Source organism: Callorhinchus milii, unplaced genomic scaffold (genome assembly GCF_018977255.1).
Source record: "Callorhinchus milii isolate IMCB2004 unplaced genomic scaffold, IMCB_Cmil_1.0 Scaffold3, whole genome shotgun sequence".
Classification (NCBI taxonomy): Eukaryota; Metazoa; Chordata; class Chondrichthyes; order Chimaeriformes; family Callorhinchidae; genus Callorhinchus; species Callorhinchus milii.
Genome location: NW_024704744.1, coordinates 15668075 through 15694250, shown reverse-complemented (window position 1 = coordinate 15694250; position 26176 = coordinate 15668075). Strand labels below are relative to the sequence as shown.

The following is a 26176-nucleotide window of genomic DNA, read 5'->3' as shown; positions in this document are numbered from 1 at the left end:
TTCAGTCAACAGATGATTCATTAATTACTTTGTAGCACAAGTAGTTATAAGAAAGAAGATTCAGGGAGCCCAGTGAGGAACTGGAACCTCGAACAAATCCTCCATGCAGGGTGTTTGTGTGTGGGAAGTGAGAGTTTGGCCAAAGGAGTAGTTAACTGAAGCCCCACACTCATTGCTCACTGGCTCCTGGACCACACAGCACTTATACCTGTCGCACAGAGTGCTCTTGCTCTCTGTGCTCAGGTGGCTCGCAGGCGCACAACTAATCATGTACTGTCCTTACCCACAGTTGCTTAAGTGCAGGAGATTTCTAGTTTGCGCGGCAGGCTTTCTGCACATCCAGTTTGGCCAGTCTATGCCCAAAACGGGATTGGTGGCCAATTTTTGTTCATGGACCTGTTATAATGTGAAATCTAATTTTGCAGACCCCAAAACAATATTGTGACTGGGTCATCCTGTAGCTGTGTGGATAAATGAATTGCTCTGGGTATGTAGACCAGAAGGTTCCAGTTTTGAACCTAGTCTCAATGCAACGACCAACTTCAGGCAGGGTGGTCGCTAATGCATGTGGTGCAGTATTACAAAGCATCAAGTTCATAATGAATTTTACAAACTACCACAAGTTGAGCAAAAGTCAGCTTTAATTGCTTTATTTCTTGGCAGTTGGAAGAGGTCAACTTACACTGGAATGCAAGGGATTTTACAGAACTATTGACAGCTAAAAGTACAGAAACTTGCAAACGATGTTAGAATACATCAGTGGCAGCACATTTCCAGATAACTAGGACATCAATCCAATATTCTGTACCACTGTAAACTGACATTTAATTCCATCAGAATGAATTTAATGATACTTTTAGCTCCTCCTTCCTATCCAACCTTAAAACCCATTTCTCAATTTATAATAAAAAAATTAACTTAAATTTGTGACCAATGTATTTTTACATTCAATAGGCAAATAATTAAACACGTTTATGACAGTCACTGGTAGCCGTGACACCTGTTCGATCACTAGTGACAACTAGAGAGAATCTATACATTTAGAATGGATATATGCATTCAACTTTGGAAATGAAATACAAGATAGCATTGCATTAAATATATAGACCTGCCTTCAATATTGAACTGTATTTCACCATACATAAAGAATAATTTCTGAAAGGTCCACGTTTCCGAAGTGCAAGCAATTTTCCTATAGAAAAAGCACAAGCTATTGGCGCTTTTATGATAAAAACCTTTCAGCCTGGCTACATTCAGTTAGATTGTTTCAACAACTTGGTCTGCCCAACCCCTTCCTTCCCCCCAAAATATACCACAGTTAAAACACTTCCATAGTCACTCACTGAATATATACAATCCTTTTTTCACTTGCACGATTGAAGCTACAGCATTAAATACATTAATTGCATTCAAAACACAATCACCCAACAACTGAATGTAAACATAACCAGGGAATCTTCTGTGGAAATGCTCCGTTGCACGGGAATGCTGCTTTTATAGAACTGCCAGAAGCAGAATGCCAGCCACTTTAATGCGTGAAACACCAAAATCTGGCAATTTAATCTGTCCATCAAACCATTAAGAATAATTGAAAAGGCATCTGTTGCAAGCTAAGCTTGAATGACAAGCAGTGGTTCATTGTTACTGTCCAAACAGATCTAGTTACAATTCAGAACTGACTTGCACTGCTGGGATCACACTGTAATAGCCGAACAATGGATGGATCACTCTTGGCACCTTTTATGAATTCTTCAAGAGACAGTTTGCCTGGAAATAAAGTTAACAATTATTTTTCCATACCTTCCAGCAAAACAGAATTATACTGACTTAGCATGTTCTTGACATCTGAAATTGTATTTTTAAAGCATTAACATTACTTTGCAGCAATAAAATAAAATAGCATTTTAGACATACTGGTTAATATACCTTCACACATCGAGGCAAAGAGAGTGAGAGGATCACAAGAGAAATTCAGATGAAGATCGCCCATTTGATCTCCTGCTTTCAGGATATCCGCCCTATCTTGCTCTCGGTATAATGTCATGCAGATTCTTAAAGAAGCACTTTGAGATGTCTTGAAGACGTGGTAAGACGCTATGTAAAATGGAACAACAACTTGCACTTACATAGTATCCTCCAACAGAGTAGCATCTCAGGAGCTTCATCTCAGATGGAGCCCGACTCCCAAGCCAGTGGGGTTGGGGGAGGGAAGGTGATCGGGAGGTGCCGGGTAGTGGATTGGGGAGTGAGAAGGTTAGAGAAGTAGGGAGGTGCCAGGGAGTCAAAAGATTTGAACACGGTGATGGAGAGCCAGTGGAGCCCGGCCTGAGATGAGGTCACGGAGTTTGGTCTGGATAAGTATACGGGCAGCAGAGTTCAGAATAAGCTATTCTGTACAGTGAAGCTGGGGAGACCGGTGAGGAATGTGTTTGAGTAATCCAGGCAGGAGGTGACATACACGTGCATGAGGGTTTCGGCTGCAATAATGCAAGGATGATTATTATTATTATTAAGCAGTTTCCTTCCTGGCGAGTTATCTTTGCTGCAAAAACATGCTTTCTAGTGTCCTATCACAATGTTCAATAATATCAAAACCACACTAGGAATTACAATTAACTCCGCAAACTACTGGATTTGTCCCAAGGTGTCTTTTTTTTGCTTGCATTTAGAACCAACGAAATCCACAGTACAAAAGGCTATTCAGCCCACTGGTTGTGCCGGCTCCTTTAAGAGTAATCCTTTCAGTCCACATATTCTAAGATCGTCAATGTTTGGTCTCACCACGTTTCCAACGAGGGACAACATTACTCAACACACAACTTTCTAATTAATGACATACCATCATTGTTTGTGTCCATCTGCTTAAAAATCTTGTCTGTTCGTTTTTCTGGTGTGGATTCATCTTCTGGCATCTTCATTACAGATGACACCATCTTGTAAATTGCCTGAAAATAAGAAATGTGGTCTTTTGGATTACCTCAATTTATTCAACGTATAAAGCAATTAACAGCGTCATTATTTAGAGACATTTTAAATGTGTCTAGCTGGAGAGCCTGAATATTATATTCATTTGAATTGGTATCTCACATTACAAGACAAAGATCACTACTGCTGTTAAGCCATTTTTCCAATTCCAAGATAATCTCTGAATAAAACATACAGAATTATGGTTTCACGGATAAAATATTATCATAGGAAATTGTGGGGGGGGACCCCTCATGAAAATATTTTTGTAGGAACTGAAAGTCCTGAATTGAGCAAAACAAAACAGTACTTGATCCAGAACATCATTAAACAGCAAGAGACTTGGTAATACAGAGGACTGCAACAGCATTTTATCAGGGGATGAAATGGTCTGATGACATTAGTTCCTTGCAGATGTCGTTATTTTCATTTGGAAACAGATGAAGCTTAAATGAAAAGCTGGGGAGGTGGCATGGGGTCAAGTCAGGACAGCAATGAACTACTGTATTTAAAAAACTGCCTTCCAATGTAAATGTGATGTTAGTAACCTGTTACACAATAGCATTGATAATAATCCTTAATTCTTGCTTTTGATACAGTACCTATAACATTGAAACATCAATGCATTTCACAGATAATTCCTACCAAATGAAGTGAATATTTGAGGGTAAATGCGCCAGCTATTTTGGATACAGCAAAGTCCCAAACAGCCATTACGTTATCCAATTGTTGGCTAGGAAGCAAAATTACCTTTTTGATCCAACATCTTCTCAGTTATAACATCTAACTCAAAGGAAAACAAAGTGGCCCCCAAGTTTTGAACACAAGAGCAAGAAGGAAGCCTATAGACACTGTTGTCAAGTTGGGTGACTTCAACCAACCTAATACTGGAATTACTTTATAGTAATCAGAATTTATGAATATGACAGATATTGTGATCAGTGATCAGGATAGCAACATAACTTAGCATTGAACCCTTAAGGAAGCACAATCACAAAATTAATTGAATGGTTGACAGCAAACACCAGTGAGAAGCAAGAAACAATTATTTGTTATGGAACCAAACTGCAAAAGGAGAGCGGGAGGAAGACGAACTAACATTAATTAACTGGAAAATTATCAAATCATTGAAGAAACTGACAAGTACACAAGAAAAATAAATAAATTAAATATGAGAAAATGGATTCAAAACCTTCAGGGTAAGTAAAGAGCAGATTGAAGGTGTGTAGGAATCTGACAGACTTTGTTTCAGAAAAGGATGTTAGAAAAAAGTTTCATCCAAAAAAACAGTCACTCCACTTTACAATACATTCTTGAGACATCTCAACGATGTGATAAGATGCTATATCAAATTCAAGGATTATTATTATTAGAAGTGCAAACATGGCTGTGGAGAGGAGTTCAGCCTGTGAGGCTGGTATCTTGCATCAATAACGAAAGTGGTTAAGGGGAAACACCAAGGAGAAAAGGCAATGAAGGTGCAAAATTTTCTTGCAAACCTAGTTTGCCATCCAATTTCTGTAGTATGGTTATCCTAGATAATGTTGAAGTCAGGAAGAAGTTAGCACCAACCACTGTAGTTCACTTGGCCAGATCTGGCTGACGGAGATCAGGTAAAATATTTGTGGGGCTCTGGCCAACAATATGGAAGATTTGCTAAGCATTGAAAGTGGCCAGTACTTTTTATCTACTTAAAAAGGTGAGAGAAGCTTCCTATACAATTGCAGAGGCAATTAGCCCAACACCAATAAAACATGTACATAGCAATAATGTAAGAGAGCAGCAGGGATTTAGAAAGGGAAATTAAATCTGATAAAAACTAATCTTTGACATTAGAGAAAATACCATCATTTCATATTTTTAAGCAGCATTCCCTAGTTTTCAGGGAACTTAATGAAATTCCACTAAACATGTAAACTGAAAATGAGTGTTCATGAATGTTTACTGTCAGAAAGAGGATAAAACAGTTGAGTAGACCCCCAAAAGGCTACCACTGCCTACTGATGTAAATAACCAATAATTAAGCCATTCTGGTTTATAGAATCTGGCCTGTGGGGTCAAGGGCAGGTCTATGTTTAAATAGTTACTGAAGACCCATTTTGTTTGTGCCAGATGGGTCTCAGTGCTAATCCAATGATAGTGAGAACCTCCCTCCCCACTGGTGGAATAGGTTTAGACATGGCACTGGTAAGTCATCAAGTTTGAATGAACTAACATTTGAACATAGAACTTTCAGATACTCACACTCAACCAGGATGATTTTAGGATGCGCAAAACTGTACTCAAATCATAGATTTAAAATTTAAAACATTAGACGTTATAAAATGAGTTAATTTTATGGACTTTAACCCAAAATTAGATATGGTAATCTTACACATGAATTCTAAGGAAAGCTTAAAGGTCTAAGTATAAATTTGGAACATTTCCTAGTTTAACCTTTTCAAATTTGTAGGGAACTAAATGGCATAGTAGATGAACACTTCTCTTACACCTAGGTGGTCTAACTCAGACTGACAGGAAGGATGAGAGCCTCAGCAATCTCATTGAGGTCATAAAGATAATCCTTACATTTGATACAGTGAGAACACCTTAAAGCTCTGTGCAATTTTCTGTGAAACTATCAATTATTTGTAGGCAAACGCGGTGACCAATTTGCACACAGCATTGTCCCACAAACAGCCATGAAGTGAATGGTCAGTTTATCCGGAGAATGTTGAACGCCCTTCTCTTTTTTGAATAGCGCCTTGGGATCTTTAACATCCATTGGCATAAGCAGAAGGAACACCTAAAATAAAACAAACTCCTAAAACTAGAGTTGAATTTTCCTGAATGTAAACTTTCCTCTCAGGACACAAAGAAAATCTAAGTTAAATGAGGAGGTTCTACCATTTTAATGTATCGGAAAGAAGTCCAATGCATTAAAATGGTAGAACCACTTCACAAAAGGAGTTATCCTCTGACCACCGGGGAAGGCTGATATAGAACAATTTGAGATAATTTACAATTAGAAAGTATTAAGAAAAAAGTATCTGTTCTGATTCGAAGTAGCCCTTCCCAACATTCAAGGTTTATACAGTATTCTGTCAATACATTTACAGCTGTGCATCGTTTGACAGTATAGAATGCACAACTTATACTGAGTTTTCAGCATTAACCAGTCTGTCTAAGCATTCTCCCAAGAGAAACTAAGTCAAAACGCACAACACAGCTCGTGCACATTTTTTACTGCGTAGTACAAGCAAAATCCTAGAATGGGACGTACTTTGACAGGAAGGAGGATAGGGAAAAAAACACTCCAAATAGTGGGATGCAAGAAAGACGAGATTAAAGTTTTTGGTGGAAATGGAAGCTGAACGTCCCCACTTGTGGACAATGCGAGTGGGTGGGGGGGAAGGGGCAAAGGAAGAAAGAGAAATATTTGTACCTGTACAATCTCCAGCATTTCACCTCGACTGATGTAACCATTTCCATCCAGGTCGTACATACTGAATGCCCACTTCAACTTCTGTTCAAGCTTTCCTCTGGAGGTGACACTAAGGGCAATTATAAATTCTCTAAAGTCAATAGTCTCGTCAGCATTCGTATCAAAGGTGCGGAATACGTGCTCTGCAAACTTTGAGGCATCCCCATACGGAAAAAAGTTTGCATAGATTTTCTTGAACTCCTCAACAGTTAAGTGGCCACTGGGGCAATCTTTCAGGAAACCTTTGTACCACTCTTGGAGCTCGTGGTCTGTGAATTCTGTATTTTCTCGCAGATCCTGAAGTACCTCTGGACGAAGCTTGCTATTCTGCTTTCCCATCCTCTCGATTTTTATTTAAACCTGCGTGAACAGAAAAACATCTCAATGTAGCTTGTGAATTACTGCAGCAACCTTAGCCCTGCTGAACAAGCAAGCTTTATATAGTCAGAACAAACAGTGATGTCTGGCACACAGCTGCCCCTTTTTTAGAAATAATCTTTCACAATCATCAGTCATGAATGAAATATGTAAATCTTCAAGTATACAAGATCCCCATAGCCTTATTTTCTTTTGTTTCTTCATTCATTCCACAATAGCTGGAATCAAAGATTATGGTCACACAATAAAGACTTGTGTAGGCAAACTTGACAGCCATTTTGTGCACAGCAACAGCTCACAAAGTGAATCTCACTGTATTAAATGGACGACCAATTTAACCGGATTGTCGGCCAGGACACCCGGATAATTTGGCTAATTTACATTTGGAATAGGGCCATGGCACTTTAACAACACCTAATAATAATAATAATAATAATAATCCTTGCATTTGATATAGCGCTTTTCACGTCGGGAGGACGTCCCAAAGCGCTTCACAGAACACACTGTAAAGTGAATTGACTGTATATTTGTGGGCGAACGCGGCAGCCAATTGCGCACAGCAATGTCCCACAAACAGTCGTAGATTGAATATGACCAATTTATTATTGTTTTTGGTTTTGGAGGGATTATTATTAGGCTCTGTGTGGAGTAAGGAAACTTGCCCAAGGTTTCGCCCTCTGCCTGGAATTGAACTCAGGTCTCTCGCTTGCAAAGCGAGTGCTCTAACCACTGAGCTACAGGACTCCTAAACAATCAAACTCAATATTTCCAGGTTCAACATTTCAACTGAAGGATGACACCTCTGGCAATGTTGTGCACCCTAGGCCTGCACTGGAGTGTCACCTTAAACAAGATTTAGTGCGTCTCATTTTTTGGAATTAATTGGATTTTTCAAGGTTTCTTTTCAGCAATATTTTAAAGCAAGTGTGTAAAAATCAGGAGTTTCTGGGCTTCTATTGCTGAACTGAGAAGAAGCCCCTCATGCAATACAAAACTACACTGTATAGCGCATTGTTGGGTGTCACCCGCTTACATGTGGAAGTTGACCCCTTGACTGTGGTTGATGGCACAAAGAGGGATTTCGAGATAAATAATGGTGCCTCATGCGTGTGCCTCCCTGATCTTACATACATTTCACAGAGGAGAGGTGTTGAGCAACACATGCGTAGTTACCACAGCAGGAATCCAGCGAGAGCAAACGAGAGACAAAACCTCACCTCGGAGTTCCATCAAGGCAGATATTTGTGGGGTTTTTCTGGTGTTTATTGGATAAACACCAATTTAATTTTGTTTTAATTGGGGTTCATGAATTAAAACCAAAAAATTCAGAAGCCCCAACTATGATCTTAAAATCTTGACATGGGCTTGAACCACAACCTTTTGATCTAAATGAGAAGAAGCGTTACCAACTGATTCCTTGACTTAAAAATGAGATTGCAAACCTCTTAAAAAAAAAGCCACACACACGGTGATTTCTACACTTCCCTCCTCCCAGTCCTGGAGTCACATGAAGACTCAGCAGATCTACAAAGACAGACTAAGTAGTGTGGAACTTGCATCTTAGGCCTCTGTACAAAAGGCCGCTGGGAGGACTTGCAGCCCTCGCAATCTCAGTAACTCAAACTCTTTGTAAACCAAACAAAGACAACCTTTTAAACAGTTCTGCTTTAAACTCAGGATGCACAAAACATTGCGTCATTACAACTATAAAATTATAAAATGAGACTGTGCTTTGTTTATTCAGTATTTTAATGCATTTGCTATCATAATATTTGCGGGCAAACGCATTAACATCGAGGCTGTTGGGCTATCTGGGCATACTTGAATATTTGCTCAAGAAAAATTTAATTTTTGTAAAGTTTGTTTGCAAGCAGCTGTTTCCTTCTACTTAAACACTAAGAGGACAGAAAATTAATTCAACCAACCAACAGTGCATCTGTTGGTGTTGCTGCTTTCTAAAGTGGATTTTTATTTGGTCAACTGAATATCTTGACAGCAGATGCCATTGCTGTGCTTAAACAGTCAACTGCACCACACAAGATTCTATTTATACAGGGTGGCCAAAAAGTCATGGAACCACTATTTCTTTAAGTCTTAAAGAAATAAAAATAATTATTTTTAAAACAAATGGCATCATGATTTTTGGTCACCCTGTATGTGCCAATGCTGGAATGCTCAACCTTATAATAGTGAGATAGGGTGTGTGGTGGGGGGAAGCCAGCTCATCTATACATGGAGAACATAGGCATATGGTCAGAGGCTAACGCTCAAGGGACCTTAGTTACTGCTACTCTATTCAGCTACCCTGAGAAATAAGTCTCAACCAACTACTGTATTCTCCCTGAATACAATAGTTGGTTGAGAATCTAGTTCCACAGTGGACCACACAGGTTGTATTCTACAGATGTAGATTTCCCATTTCAGCAGCTCGGACCGCACGCACATTATAACATGGGCCAAATAGTTCTTTTGTGCAGAAAATGTTTGATTTCCAATGAGATGTACTTTAATGCATTATTTTCCTCGATGTGGACGAGATTACTCGGGCTGCCAAATTATAGTTTGCCAAATCACACAAAATGTAAGAGCCAAGTGCCTCAAAACGCAACTCTGACTGCGCTCCAGTCATCTTTGCCCTCCTCTAGACTCCCACTATGAGGGCCTATTCAGCACTGTGCAGACACGAAAGCCACTAATGTAAGCTGTATTGCACCATGCTATATTGCATGCTGTAGAATGGTTATGAGGCACAGGCCGATCGTGTTATAAGCGCAGGGTGGACCCGCAGTATACTAAAAATGTGGTGAGGCATCCTGGGCCAACTAGCTGGTTTCTGCCCGAAGCACCTTGGTACAGATGATCTTCCAGGATCCAGCAGTTTCCCGACCAATAAAAAACTCAACGTGAGTGGCGCATGACCTCCTGTGCAGCGCATGAAATGCTGCACGCAGTAAGTGGCGTTCCAGAACACTGGAAGCTATTTTTATAGCATGCCCAGTTATAACAAGTCTTGCTTTTTATCTGGTGCCTTATCACGTCAACATTAGTCTTGTGTAAAAAAGATTTGTAGGCAAACCCAGCAGCCAACTTGCACACAGAAGTATCCCACAAACAGCCATAAATTGAATGAACCATTTCTCTGGAGGATTATTAGTCATGACAATGGGAGATCCTCCCTTCTCTTTCCCAATAGTGTCGTGGGATCTTTAATGTCCACCTGAACAAGCAGACAGGACCCAGAATAATCTCATCCAAAAGACAAAACAGGGTCTAATTTTATGGATCCAAACAACTGTGTTATAACAGGAAACAAAAGGCAAAATACTGCAGATGCTGGAAATCTGAAATAAAAACAGAAATTGCTGGAAACACTCAGGTCAGGCAACATCTATAGAAAGAGGAAAGTGAGTTAATGTTTCAAGTCAATGACCTTTCGTCAGAACGCCTTCTTCAGAGCTCTGATGAAAAGTCATTGACCTGAAACATTAACTCACTTTCCTCTCTCCACAGATACTGCCTGACCTGCTGAGTGTTCCCAGCGACTTCTGGCGTTATCACCGGGTCTGACACTGTATGGAATGAAAATCCATCATCTTTTATCATTACAGGATAAGTGCATATTCTATCAAACTGGCTTTTAACAGACTAACACATGCTGCATCAGATGACTTAATACTTAAAAGCAACACGAGTATACTTTACCGTTATATTTTCCAGAAGATATCTTGCCTTTAAGCTTCACATCAACTATTCTCACAATAGTAAACCTATACATTTAAATTAATACATCAGTTATTAAATTCCCATCAATCCACAGTTGCTATTCTCAATTTGAGTTATTGCAGTTTATTCCTCTCAATAGCTCTCAAAAACGCAAACTTCCAAATTAAGGTTGGATTTAAGAATTTTTCACAATTCTGCAGCAGGCAAACTTTAAGATCAAACTGCCTTGCAGGTTAAGGCGAGGTCAAATTTCTGGCTCATGGTCCTATACCAAAAAAGCAAAAAAGATGAATTATATGTCAATATTCCGTGAGTTATATTTCAATTGAATCAAATCAATTTAATCTTTTAAAAAATCGTTCACCAGAGACTTGGAAAAAAAAACACATTCGTTGGGACATTCCTAACTTTTTTGAGCAAATCCTGCCCACCTCGCATTCCATCCATTACACGTTCAAGTCTATCACTTACAGATGAGTTTAACCGCTGAGCCCAACTGTACACACTTTCCTTTTGCTTACGCTCTGTAAAACAAAGCAACTTCCTAAAATGATATAATCATAGAATCTTACACCACAGGAGGCTGCCATTTGGCTCATCGTGCTACTCGTTATAGATCCGAGCTTTTCCAATGGAGTTCTGTTAATACCATTCAGCTGCTCATAGCCCAGAATCTTTCAACATTTTTACTCAAATGGTTATCCAATTCCCTGTTAAGCCCCGTTAGTCACAAAAGCCGTTGGCAGTACAACATTCCACATTTTAATACTCCTCGTTTAAAAAGATTATTCCAATTTCTCCCTTTTTTCCTTCAGTGATAATTCTCAATTTACACCTGTTAAGAGACCGTTTGCAACAATTATTTGCTGAATTTCAGTCTGTCCAGTTTTCAAAGGGATAATATTTGCAGTAGGTGGCTGTCGAGCAGTGCAATCACAAAAGGTTTGGGAAGCTGCTGGAGACGCTGCATAAGCATTTGCTAATAAAGATCAATGATCACCTTTCTATTGAACATTTTCTACTCCGAATATCTCCACGGTTTTGGTCTCGGAGGTCAGCTAACAAATTACTATTTTAAATGAGATTCAATTAAAATAGAAACATTTATTTTTCTAACTAATATCAGTTGGTACATGCATTTGGACAAGACATTTTAATGCCTTGGAATGCTATTCAGAGCCCTACTGAAATAATTCATCAGAACCGACATTTGTTTTTAAAGCCCTATTAGATTTTGAAAGCTGAATGTACTTGGACTGATTTTACAAAAGTGAATTTAGATGTAGGTCACTGCGACTTTTCAACCTAAATTGATCCATCACCTGGACAGCATTCCTGGTGAGTTTACTTAAACACTAATTAATTTGCACGTAAATACAATGAGGTGGTTATCGACAAGAGGAACACATTTTTAAAAATCCCTTTGGGAGGGTAATAAAAGTAAACTGTACCCCAAAATTAATCTGCTTAACCACAATTGATATTTGGAGGTGCTATAAATGCTGCATTTAATCCCTGAGTTTCTCAAGTGTTCCTGACTCTACATGTGATGGGCGGGAGATAAATGCAAGCATTGTTGCATTTAGCTTTCATAACTTTTCATGTTGTGTTTTACACTTGGTGTTAAATAACCACCACGACTAATAGTCCCACTCCTCAGTCTGGGGCAGGGGTAAAAGATGCAATTCACACCAATACAGCTCAAGTGGGTGTGAACTGAGCCACAGACTGAGATCTTAAAACTGTCAGAGACCATAAGAGTTTTGAAGAATTATAAAATCATAGTTGTGTAAAAAANTTAGAGTTGATACAATTATATAAAACAGTCATTTCATTTTGCAGTATATCCTGTGAAGCACTTCGAAGATGTGATAAAGCGCAATATCAAATGCAAAGATTATTATTATTGATAATCTGTTCATTAATATCATTAAAATCGAAATGTACAGGCAATGAACCAAGCTGCGTGATGCACCGAGAGAAATCAGATGAGGGGAGCGGGGAGGGTGTTGTCACAATGAACCAGTGAGATGCCAACATAAACTATAAACTTACAGTATTATGGGCAGGGAGCGTTACTGGAGAATGAGTTACCATTTGTTTTTTATTAACTGACCTCCGACAGTTAATAAAAAATGACATTTTGTACAGATACATTTCACAAGAAAGCCACTTCAAAAAAAAAGGGGGAGAAAAAAAATCACAATATGTTTTACATTTCCTTTGAAAATTAACTTACAGCATTTCTACATCAGAGACAGTATCCTTTTTGCCAGGTAAAATATTCAGACAGCATTGAATTGTCGCATAATATCCATAGCCTCCCATTTATACTTTCTCATTCACAAATCTTACAGTGGCTCATATAGAAGACCACTGCTGGGTGAAGAGTAAGTTAGCTTCCACTTCAGTTCAGGCCACAGTCATTTATACTTCATAGTCTATTTGGAAACCATAGTATACATTTTTTTAAAAAAAGTCCAATTAATTTCCTGCCATTGCCCCACGATGGGGTACCAACCGGTCCATAGGTGCTGATTACCCTCCAGCATCTAGTCCGAGTGTCCATTGTTTGTTTGCCACGGCTAAACCTGACCCACCACCCCGCGCCCCTAGACCCACCACCCCCGCGCACCCCCACCGCGCCCCTCCACCCCCACAAGTCATCAGTAGTGCAATGTTTACATGAATTGCATAAATGTGGACAGTCCAGAACCTGATACTGTGACTCTTACCATACATAGTATTTTCGTTATAAAACAGTACTTAGTCCCAATGGTCTTCTGAAGTTCTGACATGTATAGAAACGCAAGTTTTAATAAATACAGGTGCAAAAGAACTTTGATTATTAAAATCATACCACTCCAGGTTTTTTTTAGTTTATTTGAGTTGAATTAAACTTGGAACTAAGTTTAGTTCCAAGAAGTGAACATATTTTGAGCTACTTTGTGGAGTCCTGTAGCTCAGTGGTTATAGCACTCGCTTTGCAAGCGAGAGACCCGAGTTCAATTCCAGGCAGATCAGGGCGAAACCTTGGGCAAGTTTCCTTACTCCACACTCCTAGTAATAATCCCTCCAAAACCAAAAACAATAATAAATTGGTCATTTTCAATCTACGACTGTTTGTGGGACATTGCTGTGCGCAATTGGCTGCCGCGTTCGCCCACAAACATACAGTCAATTCACTTTACAGTGTGTTCTGTGAAGCGCTTTGGGACGTCCTCCAGACGTGAAAAGCGCTGTATCAAATGCAAGGATTATTATTATATTATTATTATTACAATCTAATAGCAGTCATACTTGGAATATCCACTAAAAGTATAGCTCCTTATTTCAGAATGGCAAGCTTTGAGAGGAATTGGAAAACAAAAGTTTCATTACAATCCTCCAGTTATAGTTTGCTATCAAGTACACAGTCATTTATACTTTAAGGCAGTATAAGGAAGCCTATAAAGGTTGCTCAGATTATCATGTGGCAACATCTTTAATCATTTCAGAAAGCCTAAAATAAGAGCAAACTAAACAAATGGCTACTAAAAGAGGAATTTAAAAGAAGCTTAGAAAAGCTCAATCCCCACCTGCTCCTATCAACTACTTTTCATAAGACTAGTTTGAATGAAGAAGAACTTTCATTGAGCCTTTTTGATGTCAACCTACCCTTCTGTTCTTCTATTCCAACATCAAGATGTTTCTTCAATGAGTACAGTGTCTCAACCTCAAACAACCTTCCTGGCAATTAACAAAAACATTGTTAATTTTCTCTGGGTAAATAAACTTCCTGGTGTTTGTCCTGAAATTTTCCTTTCAACCCTGATCCCTCTTGTTCTGCTCCCTTGGGAACATCTGAAAGTACCTTTTACATATCTCTTAGCAGATAGCTTAAGTATAAGAATATCAAATAGAACAGTGAACTTGTGCATTCTCTCTCTGAAAAATATTCAGGGAAAATGATATCCACAACAAATTGAGTTTCACCATTAACAGAGTCTGAAGTCAGTAATAGTGAGCTACAAAAGAAAAAAAGTTTTGCAGCAGCAGGACAAATCGCTTACAGGAGGAATAAGCATGTGAATGAAAAGGATCATATAAAACACATGTGGCCAATTTATTTTGGAATGGGGAGGGAATAAGTAGTAAACAGCAATAATATATTCTAAAAAATGCATTCTCCCCTCATCCAAAAAAAATCTGATTTTTTTTCCACAGCTGGAATGAAGCATGAAACAAGTTTTGTTTTTCTGGTTTATTAGGCACCCTGCAGCTTGGAACATCATGTAATGCTTATTCAAACAGTCAGCTGTATACAATACCAATGTCTGATCGCAGCATATTTTTAGGCATTTATCAAAGTGAGGCAGGTCATAGCTGGGAATTGAAATTTACCGAGTCAACTTAAAGCGCCCCCAGATCAGGCGTGTGTACAAAAATGCTGAATGAAGCTCCTTTCTTTTTACTCTAAATGGGGTACTTGACCCCAAATGCATAAAAATAATCTTTACTCTTCACTATAATACTTGCATTTGATATAACGCCTTGCACATCACTGAGGTGTCTCAAAGTGCTTCAGAATATATTGTAAAGTATTTTTTGGTGAAATGTGGCACTGGCTTGAAGACATCCTCTGACAAGAAAGCTGCTACGCCGAACTTAAGGACTATTACAGATACGCATTCTCTGCTCCAGTTTTAAACTTTAAAGATGGTAATTCAGTGTGGAGGTGCTAACTGTCTGAGATGAGACCTGCATAATAACTGCTACCTGCATAATTATTACTCTGAAGGCAAACATGGGATGTAGCACAACAAAAAAATTTAAATTATATTATACCCTACAACAACTTGCGCTTGTATAGCGCCCTTCACGCAGGGTAGCATCTCAAAGCTCTTAACAGTGGCGAAGCCTGACTCTGAGCTGGTGGGAGCTGACCATAAGCATGGTTGAATAGGAAGGTTTTTAGGCAGGACTTGATAAAGGGGAGAGAGGGGGCAAGGCAGAGGGATTGAGGGAGAGGGTTCCACAGTTTCGGGGCATAGTGTCTAAAAACTGGACCTCCAATGGTGGAGGGGAGGGTTCAATACTCAATAGTTCAAGCGAGGCAGTGTCTCAGCACTTACCAAGGCTGTTCTGCATCACTACACATTTGGTGCAGGACTTCAACAAGTCCCAGTACCCCAGAAGTCTCAAAAGTGATCTGTGCCAGGGGAAAAAAAAAACTGCTAAAATTTCCATTTCTGGGAATTTCGTTTTTCAATAACGATAACTTCAAACAAAAAACAGTGGATGGTAGTTTGTTAACAATTTGGAATTGTGAAGTAAACAGCCCGGAGATCACATGAAGGTAAGTGGAGGCGAATTGATGCAAGGTTACACAACGGTCAAGAGAGATGGGTTGGATAATTCAAAAATCTATTCAAATTTCATTGTGGCGTTTATTTTGAGACATTATATACTGGGAGTTAAATTTAAAGCAACTTTAGAATTCTGATCAGTAAAGACTTTTCCATTTCTTCCCCTGGAATAATCTTTGAAATCCCCAAAGTCCAGAGTTAGGTGGGCCGAATCTTACAAATGTTTACAATGTAATTAATGTGGAGAGTTTTTCCACTGGTCACCATGAAGACAACACATACATCAATTTCTAGTAAAAATGTCTGCAGTTTGTCTCATAAGATAAGCGTTTCCAACACGTTGTGAAGTCCTGTAGCTCAGTGGTTAGAGCACTCGCTTTGCAAGTGAGAGACCTGAGATCAATTCCAGACAGAGCGAAACCTTGGGCAAGTTTCCTTACTCCACACGCCTGATAATAATCCCTCCAAAACCAAAAACAATAATAAATCGGTCATTTTCAATCTACAACTGTTTGTGGGACATTGCTGTGCGCAATTGGCTGCTGCGTTCGCCCACAAATATGCAGTCAATTCACTTTACAGTGTGTTCTGTGAAGCGCTTTGGGACGTGAAAAGCGCTATATCAAATGCAAGGATTATTATATTATTATTGTATTTGTAACTACCAATTTTAGACTGAATGAGTCCTTTGATGGTGGAAACTTATGCACACATCAGATGTACACATCCTTATAATAATAATCCTTGCATTTGATATAGTGCTTTTCATGTCTTCGAGATGTCTCAAAGCGCTTCACAGAATATGCTGTGAAGTGAATTGACCGCATATTTGTGGGCGAAACACGGCAGCCAATTTATAATTGGAATTTATAACGGAAGAAAATCAGATTCTTGGAATGGGCTTAAATTAAAACAAATCTACAGTTTGGGCAATCCACTTAAGGATTTCTCGCTGGGTTACACAATAATTCGCATTTTTATATAGCACCTTCAAGTAAGAGAACATCTCCCGAGTACTTTATCATACAGAAAATGGGAAGAGGAAATCCAGGTTAAAAAAAACTCCAATGACTGTAAAAGCATTTTCTAAAACATTAGGCGTTCAAAATTATTATGCTGGTATTAAACTATAGTTACTAAAGTAGTCAAAAATGCACTGGTGAGAGGAGCACACTTAATCAAAAACATCAGAGAAGTTGGAATTAGCCAATCCTGGGGAATTTATTGTACAATATACATTTATATAAAACGATAATTTCTACCGAAGGAAAGGAACTGCAGACTAATTTCCAAGGTCAAGAGTTAACGTTATGGTGAAGGGAGCAAGTTGGAAAACAATTTCAGAATTCAGAAACCCTGGAGAATGTTCCACCAGCTGGACGACTCAGACCACTGTATGCATTCATGAAATCTGCAATGTAACGCCAATTTGTCCAAAACAAGACAGTTTGGGATCAGCAAGAAGCCCACCCTATAAAGATGTACTTGGAATCACCAATAAATTACATTTGTTTGGCACCTTTCATGTCAGGAGGATGTCCCAAAGTGCTGGACAGTCAGGGATTTGTACCTAAGCTGGGGGTTGGGATCAGGAAGGGTGGAGGGCAAGGAGGGTGGGGGTAGGACATTATTCTCCATGTTATAATGCAGCTGATAGGAGCAGGCTTTAACACAAGAAAAAAAGAGGAAGGATATCTGGCATTCCAGTGAGCGATCTTGGCAAAGAAATGACAAATTTCTTCCAGCTCTACCAAGCTGCCCTGCAGCTGCAACTGGACAAACGTCCAGTTGGGAAAGTCGGCTTCAATGCCTTTCAGCATTAAGCCACAAGGTCACTCAGCATTCCTTAAGAGATGTGGAAATCCCTTTCAGCTTTAGAATCTGCGCATTTTTGAAAACAAATCACCGCTAATCCATCGAAAGACAATTGGAAACTCTTACAAAACTGCAACTTTTATTTACTAATGCAACCAAGTCATGGTTATTTTATACTTTGTCGACACAGTCTAATATTAATCAGCTGTGCGGTTTTAACTGTTTAAAACTCCAGCACAATCCCACACTCTGGGAGACCCTAAACCTCACCCCTTCTAAGCGTTCGGCAAATGATTTTCCCAAATTTGGTAACAGGATACATCCCAGAGAGAGAGGGCGCTCACTCTAATTCAAACAGAAAATGTTCATACGGCATTTCAGCCAGATATGGATAATCTTAAGCAGGTGATCAGTTTTTGCAATACCATTGTAAGCATTTAGCTCAATTTGGTGTTGCATAAAGAATTATATGACATTTAAATGGAACTTGTGAATAATAGTTAATCAAAAATTCTTTCAACTAATGACACCGCCAGGGCAAGAGGTCCCAAAATCAGGGCTGTGCAGGTCTCATTTTAGGACAAAGTAGTGGATTTCTTTACACAGAAGGCAACAGCTCACGAGGAAGGATAGTGACGGCCAGACAGAAGTTAGCTTTGTGCTGCAATGACAAGCAGGACCTTTGATCCATCTGATCTCATTCTTCCAGAATACAGACACGTCTGTCTTTCCATTACAGCTTCAAGCCTCAGCCTCCCTCTCTGGCAATTGTTCCAGTTGATTACCCTCTGGGTAAAGAAAGAGTTCCTGATATTTGTGATATAGAACTACACTGCCTGGTCACTCCAGTGTGAATTTAACCATCCTTTCTCTCGCCCACAAAACACATAGCCACTGCATTTTACACAACATCTTATGAAGCTCTTTGGGACATACTCCCACTGTGAAAGGCGCTAAACCAAATATAAGTATCATTAATAGTCAGTTAGAGTGCTAGAAGATTGGATGGTGGCAGATGTTGTGCTGTCTATGTTCAAGGAGGTTGCTAAGGATAAGCCAGAGAATTATAGGCCAGTTAGCTTCATGCCAGTTGTGGGTAAACATTTGGAGGTAATAATAATGGACCAGGTTAGCAATGACTTAAACAGACATGAGCTGATCATGGACAGTCAGCGCGGGTCTGTGAAGGGCAGATTGTGTTTGACCAATTTAATAGCAGTCGTACTTACAGAAAATAGATCAAGGCAATGCTTTTTTCACTGCTGCAGAGAAGGTTAATAAATGGGAGGGAGAGGGGAAGTTATTTCCACTGATAAGGGAGTTGGCGACGAAGGGACAAAGATAGTTACACGATAGCCATAAGAACAATAAAAGGTGAACTTGTTGGGAATTACAATATCCGGCTGAGCAGAGTGGTGGAGGTTTCAAGAGTAGAGAGGTATATGAAAAAGGGGGGCTTAACAGAGTTTAGGGATAAGGTGTGATTGAATTATCTCTGCGACCTCCTTACCTCCTACCAACCTGCCCGCTCCCCATTGCCGGGCAGACCTTCAGCCACTCTACCCCCACCCTCTGGAAGTCCATCCTGCAGTCCCTCGGCCACGGCCCCTCTCTTGCCTCCTTCAAGACACCCCTCTTTGACCGTGCCTTCAACCACCCTTTTCCCCTCTGCTCTCCACCCTCCCCGATCCTGACACCCAGCTTGAGTCCGAAGCGCACTGATTGTCCAGCGACTTGGGACGTCCTCCTGGCCGGAAAGGCGCCATAAAATGTAATTCTGTGGTTGAATTGATCTTGCTGTGTGAGCCAGTGTGTACTTGATGGGCCAAATGGCCTCCTTCTGCATTGTAGATTTCTATGTTTGTATTATTATTTAAGCCACTATGGGATTGACAAGCTAAACACATGTCTTGTTCAGCTACAAATGAGAAAAAAAGGTACAGGTTTAGAGTGACAGCCTTTCAGGTAAGTTAGCATTTGGAGCACTACAAATGGCTACAGCAACCGTAAACAAGGGAGAGGGAAATCATACTGCTTTGATCACTATCCAGAGACTGTTCATGCAAATAATTCAGTTCCATTAGCTAGCTACTGTTTGATGAATAGCCCAGGTAATAGCACCAGATTGCTTTGCTAGAAAAAGGAGGTGCAATAGAAAGTCTGCAAACATTTTCACATAAAGAAAAAAATTATATTGTTGCATAAATTGTACATTATTTCACTAAATTAAATAATAAAATAATATTATTATCACTGAATTAAAGCTCAATATCACTGAGTAAACCGAGTCAATTCATGTCATGCAAATTGATGAGAAAAATCTATGTTGTAGACTTAGACTTGGTCACTTTGTGGGAAAAGGAAACTTTCTGGTCAGTATTATACCACTGATCAGAAAGCTACAGTTTGAAGCTCTGATGATAAGTTACTGTTAGCTCACCTCAGTCAGTGCAGCAGTTGGGACATGGTTGGCCTCACACTGCCTTGGGTTCATGGAAGAGAAAATAAGTCATGGTTCCTGCTTGTGATTTAATCTGCAGATCCCTGATAAAACTGCATGTTTGTTTAGTCAGCATTGGGCTCAGCACCTTGCCTGATAACTTCAATACACAAAGGAATAGTTATGTGGACAAGGTGCCAAGAGACTGATGCCATCAAACCATTCCTCACTAGAAGGGAAGACAAGCATATATGTTTTAAGAAATACATTTGGGAGGGAAAAAAATCCGAAATCAAGTAACTGAAGCAATTATCAATTTCACGATTATTTCACACATGGACCGAGGCATAGTTTTTTTTTTAAAAAAAGAAAAATTTAGAAAGAATGTATAGCACCAAAACAGGCCACTCGGCCCAACCAGTCCATGCCGGTATTTATACTCAATACGAGTCTCCATCCATTCCTTACACCCTTCCACACAATTCTCTCTCCCTCTCTCTCTCATGTGAAGGTTTAGTTTCCTCTAGAATGTATCTATAGTATATGATTCAACCACTGCTTCAGGCAGCGAGTTGCACAAGCTCACTACCCTTTGCATGTAGTTCCTCCTAAATTCTTTGATCTCCTAGTTGCTATCTTACACTTACATTCCCTGGTTACAGTAGAAACAGCCTATTTTTGCTAACCTGAATGAACCTGTCTTAAGTGAAAAACACACAAATATTCAGTCTATCCTGATAGGAGTAATCTTCCATTCTAGCATCATCCTAGTAAACCTACACTGTACTCTCTCCATCGCTGCTATATTCTCAGTGTGGAGACCAGACTCTCATGCAGTTCTCCAAATGCTGTCTCACCAAGTAACAGCAGATATAATATAATAATAATCTTTGCATTTGATATAGCGCTTTTCACGTCTTCTAGACGTCTCAATATAGATTTTCTCAAGATAGACGAGGTAGCTCAGGAATCTCGATTTTACCAAGATTCACAGCCTTGGAGACCATGACATCTGAGAATTCATACAATACATTTCCCATTCAAAAACCCATTTGCCAGTGTTTGAACCATTAAGCAAAAACCATTTAGCAACAAATGTTGAATGCTGGTTAGTTTTAACATTAAAAACTATCTTTAAAAGTTTGTGGGATTCTTCAATTTGAGCAGGAAACCAAATCAGCTATTGTGGTATAAAGTTTCAAGCGATTTACGTAACACAACTATTTGACATGATAAGGAACTGTATCAACAACAATAACAAGATTACATTTGTATAGCGCCTTTCACGTTGGGAGGATGTCCCAAGGCACTGAGATGCATGGATTATTATTTATCTGCACTGCAGTAGGATCATACCAAAATTGATTTTAAAAGATTTTATGGTAATTAACATTCATGGTAATAAGCATCTACCAAGACATCTATTAATCTAGACTCCAAATGTGTCGATTGCATTTCTGAATACAAGAATTGCTTTAGCTGAACAAAGTACTGTAATGTGATGGATGAAGTGTTTCTAAATAGACAATACTGTGATTATTACTATTATACTGTGCCTCTGACTCCGGTTATGCAATTGGATGGGTTTGATTGACAACTGACTCAATTAAGGAGTTAAACTTTAAATATGTATGAGATTCTACCTTGAGAGAATTGTAGCACTGAATCAAGCAGCTCTGTAAATAATACAAACCCTTAGATAGTTGAGTTTAATGGTTTCATGAGAATGCATAATTCACTTAGGCAGCTTCTGATTAAACTAAGCAGAAATGAATTACACAAAACTACATAATTTGCATTGCATTTGATATAGCACTTTATCACATATCATGTAGGTCTGAATCCATTTCACAGGATAATAAATCCTTGCATTTGATATCGCACTTTTCACATCTGCTCGGCGTCTCAAAGCGCTACACAGAATATACCGTAAAGTGAATTGATTGTATATTTGTGGGCAAAAGGCAGCAGCCAATTGCACACAGCAGTGTCCCACAAACAGTTGTGGATTGAGTGACCAAATTCTTATTATTTTTAAACATTTTTTGAGGGATTATTATCCCCAGAAAAACGATCCACCAATCGACGCAACAACTTACTGCTTGGTAAACAGACGCGTGTGGAATAAGGAAACTTGCCCAATATATCGCCCTGTTCGGGAATCAAACTCAGATCTCTTGCTTGCAAGGTGAGCTCTCCATACACTGAGCTACAGGATATAGCGTAAAGTGGATTGACTGTAATTTTGTGGGTAAAATGCAGCTGCCAATTTCACACAGCAATGTCCCAAAAACCGCGATGGCGTGAGTGACTAATTATATTTGGGGATTGTTGGCCACGACACGGGGAGAAATTCTTCTTTTTGAATAGTGCCATGAGATCTTTAACAACCAGCTGTAGAGGCATATGGGGACCTCGGTTTAATGTCTCATCTGAAGGACGGCACCTATGACAATGCAATCCCCCCCCCCCCCCCGCACCTCATTGGAGTGTCAGGTTAGACGATGTGATAGCTGTTGAATTTTACAACGTGTTACAGCAGAGAAACATGCCACTTGGCCATTCAGTTTGCACTGGTAATTTTCTCCATAAGCCTGTTGAGATTTGAGCTCAAAACTAGCCTGACTCGACAATGCAATACTGCGAGATCTGCATTAGGAGACCCTAATTACTGTCCGTCAATGGGACATTTCACTGAGGTCCTGGCTGCTTATCTGGTGGATATTAAGAATTCCCACAAGACTATTCTAAGAGAAATTATTTTTTTCTAGTGTCCTGGCCAACAATTCTCCAAATAAAATTAGTCTTAGTCATTCACTTCATTGTTTGTGGCAACTTGCTGTAGGCAAATTGGCTGCCATGTTTACCTAAAACTTCAGTCACTACACTTTACAGAAAACACTTATCTACTTTAAAATATTGACATGCAGGCACTATATAAAGGATTATTATAATTTATTAATCAAATCTCATTCTTGCTCTCGTCATACCCTTTAATATTCCTTCCCTCCAAGCATTTACGTGAATTTCCATTTAAATAATGTATGTGTGTATTTCAATAATATAACAGCTATTTCAAAAAGGTACTCAATCATCTAAAATGTATCCAGTTGAAGAAATACTTAAACCAAATGCGGTGCTCAAGATAGATAAGTCACCCGGACCGGATGCATCCTGGGTTAACGGTTCAACGGTTGTTTTTCTGACTGGAGGAAAGTGTGCAGTGGTGTCCCCCAGGGGTCAGTATTGGGACCACTGCTGTATTTGATCTATGTTAAATGACCTGGACTTGGGTATAGTGAGTACAATTTCCAAGTTTGCAGATGATACTAAGCTAGGAAAGTAGTAAACAGTGAGGAGGATAGTAGCACTGCAAGAGGGCATAGACAGACTGGTAAAATGGGCAGAAACGTGGCAGATGAAGTTTAATGTGGAGAAATGCAAAGTGATGCATTTTGGAAGGAAGAATGAGGAGAGGCGATATAAGCTGATGGTACAATCTTAAAGGGGGTGAAGGAACAGAGAGACCTGGGGGTTCATGTAAGTAAATCTTTGAAGGTGGCAGATCAGGGAGATAAAGCTGTTTAAAAAAAGCAAATGGGATATTCGGCTTTATAAATAGGGGCATAGAATACAAAAGTCAGGAAGTTATGATGAACCTTTACAAAACACTGGTTAGGCCTCAGCGAGAGACTGTGTTCAGTTCTGAGCATTACACTTTAGGAAGGATGTCAAGGCATTGGAGAGGGTACAAAGGAGATTTACCAGGATGACCAGGAATGAGGGAATTCAGTTATCAGGAGAGGCTGGAGAAGTCAGGATTATCCCCACTCCACTCCTCATCTCTCAGCTCCACCTCCTTGCCCCACTTATCACAGACATCATCAACCTGTCCCTCTCCTCTGGCTCTGTTCCCATTCCCCTAAAAACTGCCACCATTGCTCCCACTTTGAAAAACCCTCCCTTGATGCGTCGCAGCTATCAAGCTACCGGCCCATCTCCAACCTCCCCTTCCTGTCTAAGGTCCTTGAAAGAGTTGTCGCCTCCGAGCTGCGCTCTTTCCTCTCCACCCATTCATTATTCAAACCCCTTCAGTCGGGTTTCCGTGCTGCCCATAGCACAGAATCCGCCCTGGTCAAGGTCACCAATGACATCTTGACCATCTGTGACCAGGGCTCCCTCTGCCTCCTCGACCTATCAGCAGCATTCGATACGGTCGACCACGCTATCCTCCTCCACCGCTTGTCCTCCCACCTCAACCTTCAAGACCCTGTCCTTCAGTGGTTTAGGTCCTATCTCTCCCACCGTCTTCATTTTGTTTCCACAAACGGCTTTTCCTCCAACCCCCGCACTGTCTTGTGCAGCGTCCTTCAGGGCTCTGTCCTCGGTCCCCTCCTCTTCACCCTCTATATGCTCCCCCTTGGTGACATCATCCGCAGACATGGGGTTAACTTCCACATGTATGTGGATGACACCCAACTCTACGTTTCCTCCTCTACCCTCAACTCCACGACCACCGATGTCCTGACAGCCTGCCTGTCCGACATCGAGTCCTGGCCGAGAGACTACTTTCTTCAGCTCAACGTGCGCAAAACTGAGGCCCTCCTGATTGGCTCACGTCAGCGCCTCCGCACCTCAGGCGCTGACACCATCAGCATCCAAGGCTGCACTCTCCACCTCTCAAAGCCGGTCAGGAACCTCGGGTTCTGTTCGACCCTGAGCTGTCCTTTCTCCCTCATATCCGCGTCACAACTGGCACCGCCTTCCATCACCTCCGGAATGTCGCCAGACTACGGCACTACCTCACCCCTCACGCTGCTGAAACTCTGGTCCACGCCTTTATCACCTCAAGGCTGGACTATGGGAACTCTCTCCTCGCCGGCCTTCCCGCACCTCCCTCCACAAGCTGCAGGTCATTCAGAACTCTGCAGCTCGTGTACTGATCCGCACCAGGCTTCGGGACCACATCACTCCCACCCTCGCTCGCCTCCACTGGCTCCCCATCCCCCAGAGGATCGAATTCAAGATCCTCATCCTCACCTACAAGGCCATTCATGGCCTCGCTCCCTCCTACCTCTCCGACCTACTATCCCCCTACCTACCTGCCCGTACCCTCCGTTCCTCTGGCTCTGGTCTGCTCCACATACCCCGCCCTAACTACCCTAACATCGGTGGCCGGGCCTTCAGCCTCTCAGCCCCGAAGCTCTGGAACTCCATCCCCCAGTGCCTTCGCCGCCTCCTCCCTTTCCTCCTTCAAGGCCGGTCTCAAGACCTTTCTCTTTGACCGTGCCTTCAGCTCCCCTCTCGACTCTCTACCCCCTCCTCGCTCCCACCCTGACCATTTCCCCCCCTGCTCGGGTCCTGACCCAACTGTCCAGTGTCTTGGGACGTCCTCCCGATGTGAAGTTGCTCTATAAATGAAATCTTGTTGTTGTTGTATTCTCCTTGAAGCAGAGAAGGTTAAGAGGAGACTTAATAGAATTTTTCAAAATTATGCAGGGATTCAATGGGATGAAGAAGGACAAACTATTTCCACTGGCGGGTGAGTCTGTAACCTGAGGGCATCAATTTAAATTAGTTGTTAAAAGAAACAGAGGGGAGATGAGGAGAAAGTTTTTCACACAGCAAGTTTTTTTAAGATCTGGAATGCATTGCCTGAAAGGGTGGTAGAAGCAGATTCAATAACAACCTTTAAGAGAGAAGTAGATAATTATTTGGGGAGGACAAGTTTGCAGGGCCACGGGGAGAGAGCGGGAGAGTGGGATTTAATTTGATAGCTCTTTTCAAAGAGCCAGTGCAGACACGATGGGCCGAATGGCCTCCTTCTGTGCGGTATAGTTCTATGATTCCATACTATTATATACAGAATTAGCATTTCAAATCTCAAATATTTTTGCTTCCAAATTACCTCCTTCCCCTCCCCCATGGCAGACTCTCACTTATATTTTTTTCTAACCCTATCAGTTTTAAAACTATCCCCGCTGTATTTTAACATTTATATCTTTATTGGCCATATACTATTTACCCATTGAACTAGTATTCCAT

At 40.5% G+C, this 26176-nt stretch overlaps 1 protein-coding gene across 5 annotated transcripts in view; it reads right to left on the bottom strand.

The window, feature by feature from the left end:
* Positions 1–623: 623 nt before the first annotated feature.
* Positions 624–26176, bottom strand: part of LOC103180950 (hippocalcin-like protein 1) — a 39346-nt gene continuing 13793 nt past the window's right edge. For 3 of the 5 annotated variants that reach the window (XM_007897095.2, XM_007897096.2, XM_007897094.2), the window contains exons 2-4: positions 6389–6787; positions 2840–2945; positions 624–1767 (exon numbers count right to left, since the gene is read on the bottom strand). In XM_007897095.2, the coding sequence (XP_007895286.1) occupies positions 1670–1767; positions 2840–2945; positions 6389–6766 (582 nt within the window). In that variant the 5' untranslated portion in view covers positions 6767–6787 and the 3' untranslated portion in view covers positions 624–1669. Of the gene's footprint in view, positions 1768–2839; positions 2946–6388; positions 6788–10507; positions 10566–14185; positions 14258–26176 lie in introns of those variants that run through there. The other 2 variants (XM_007897092.1, XM_007897093.2) reach the window with 2 other exon arrangements.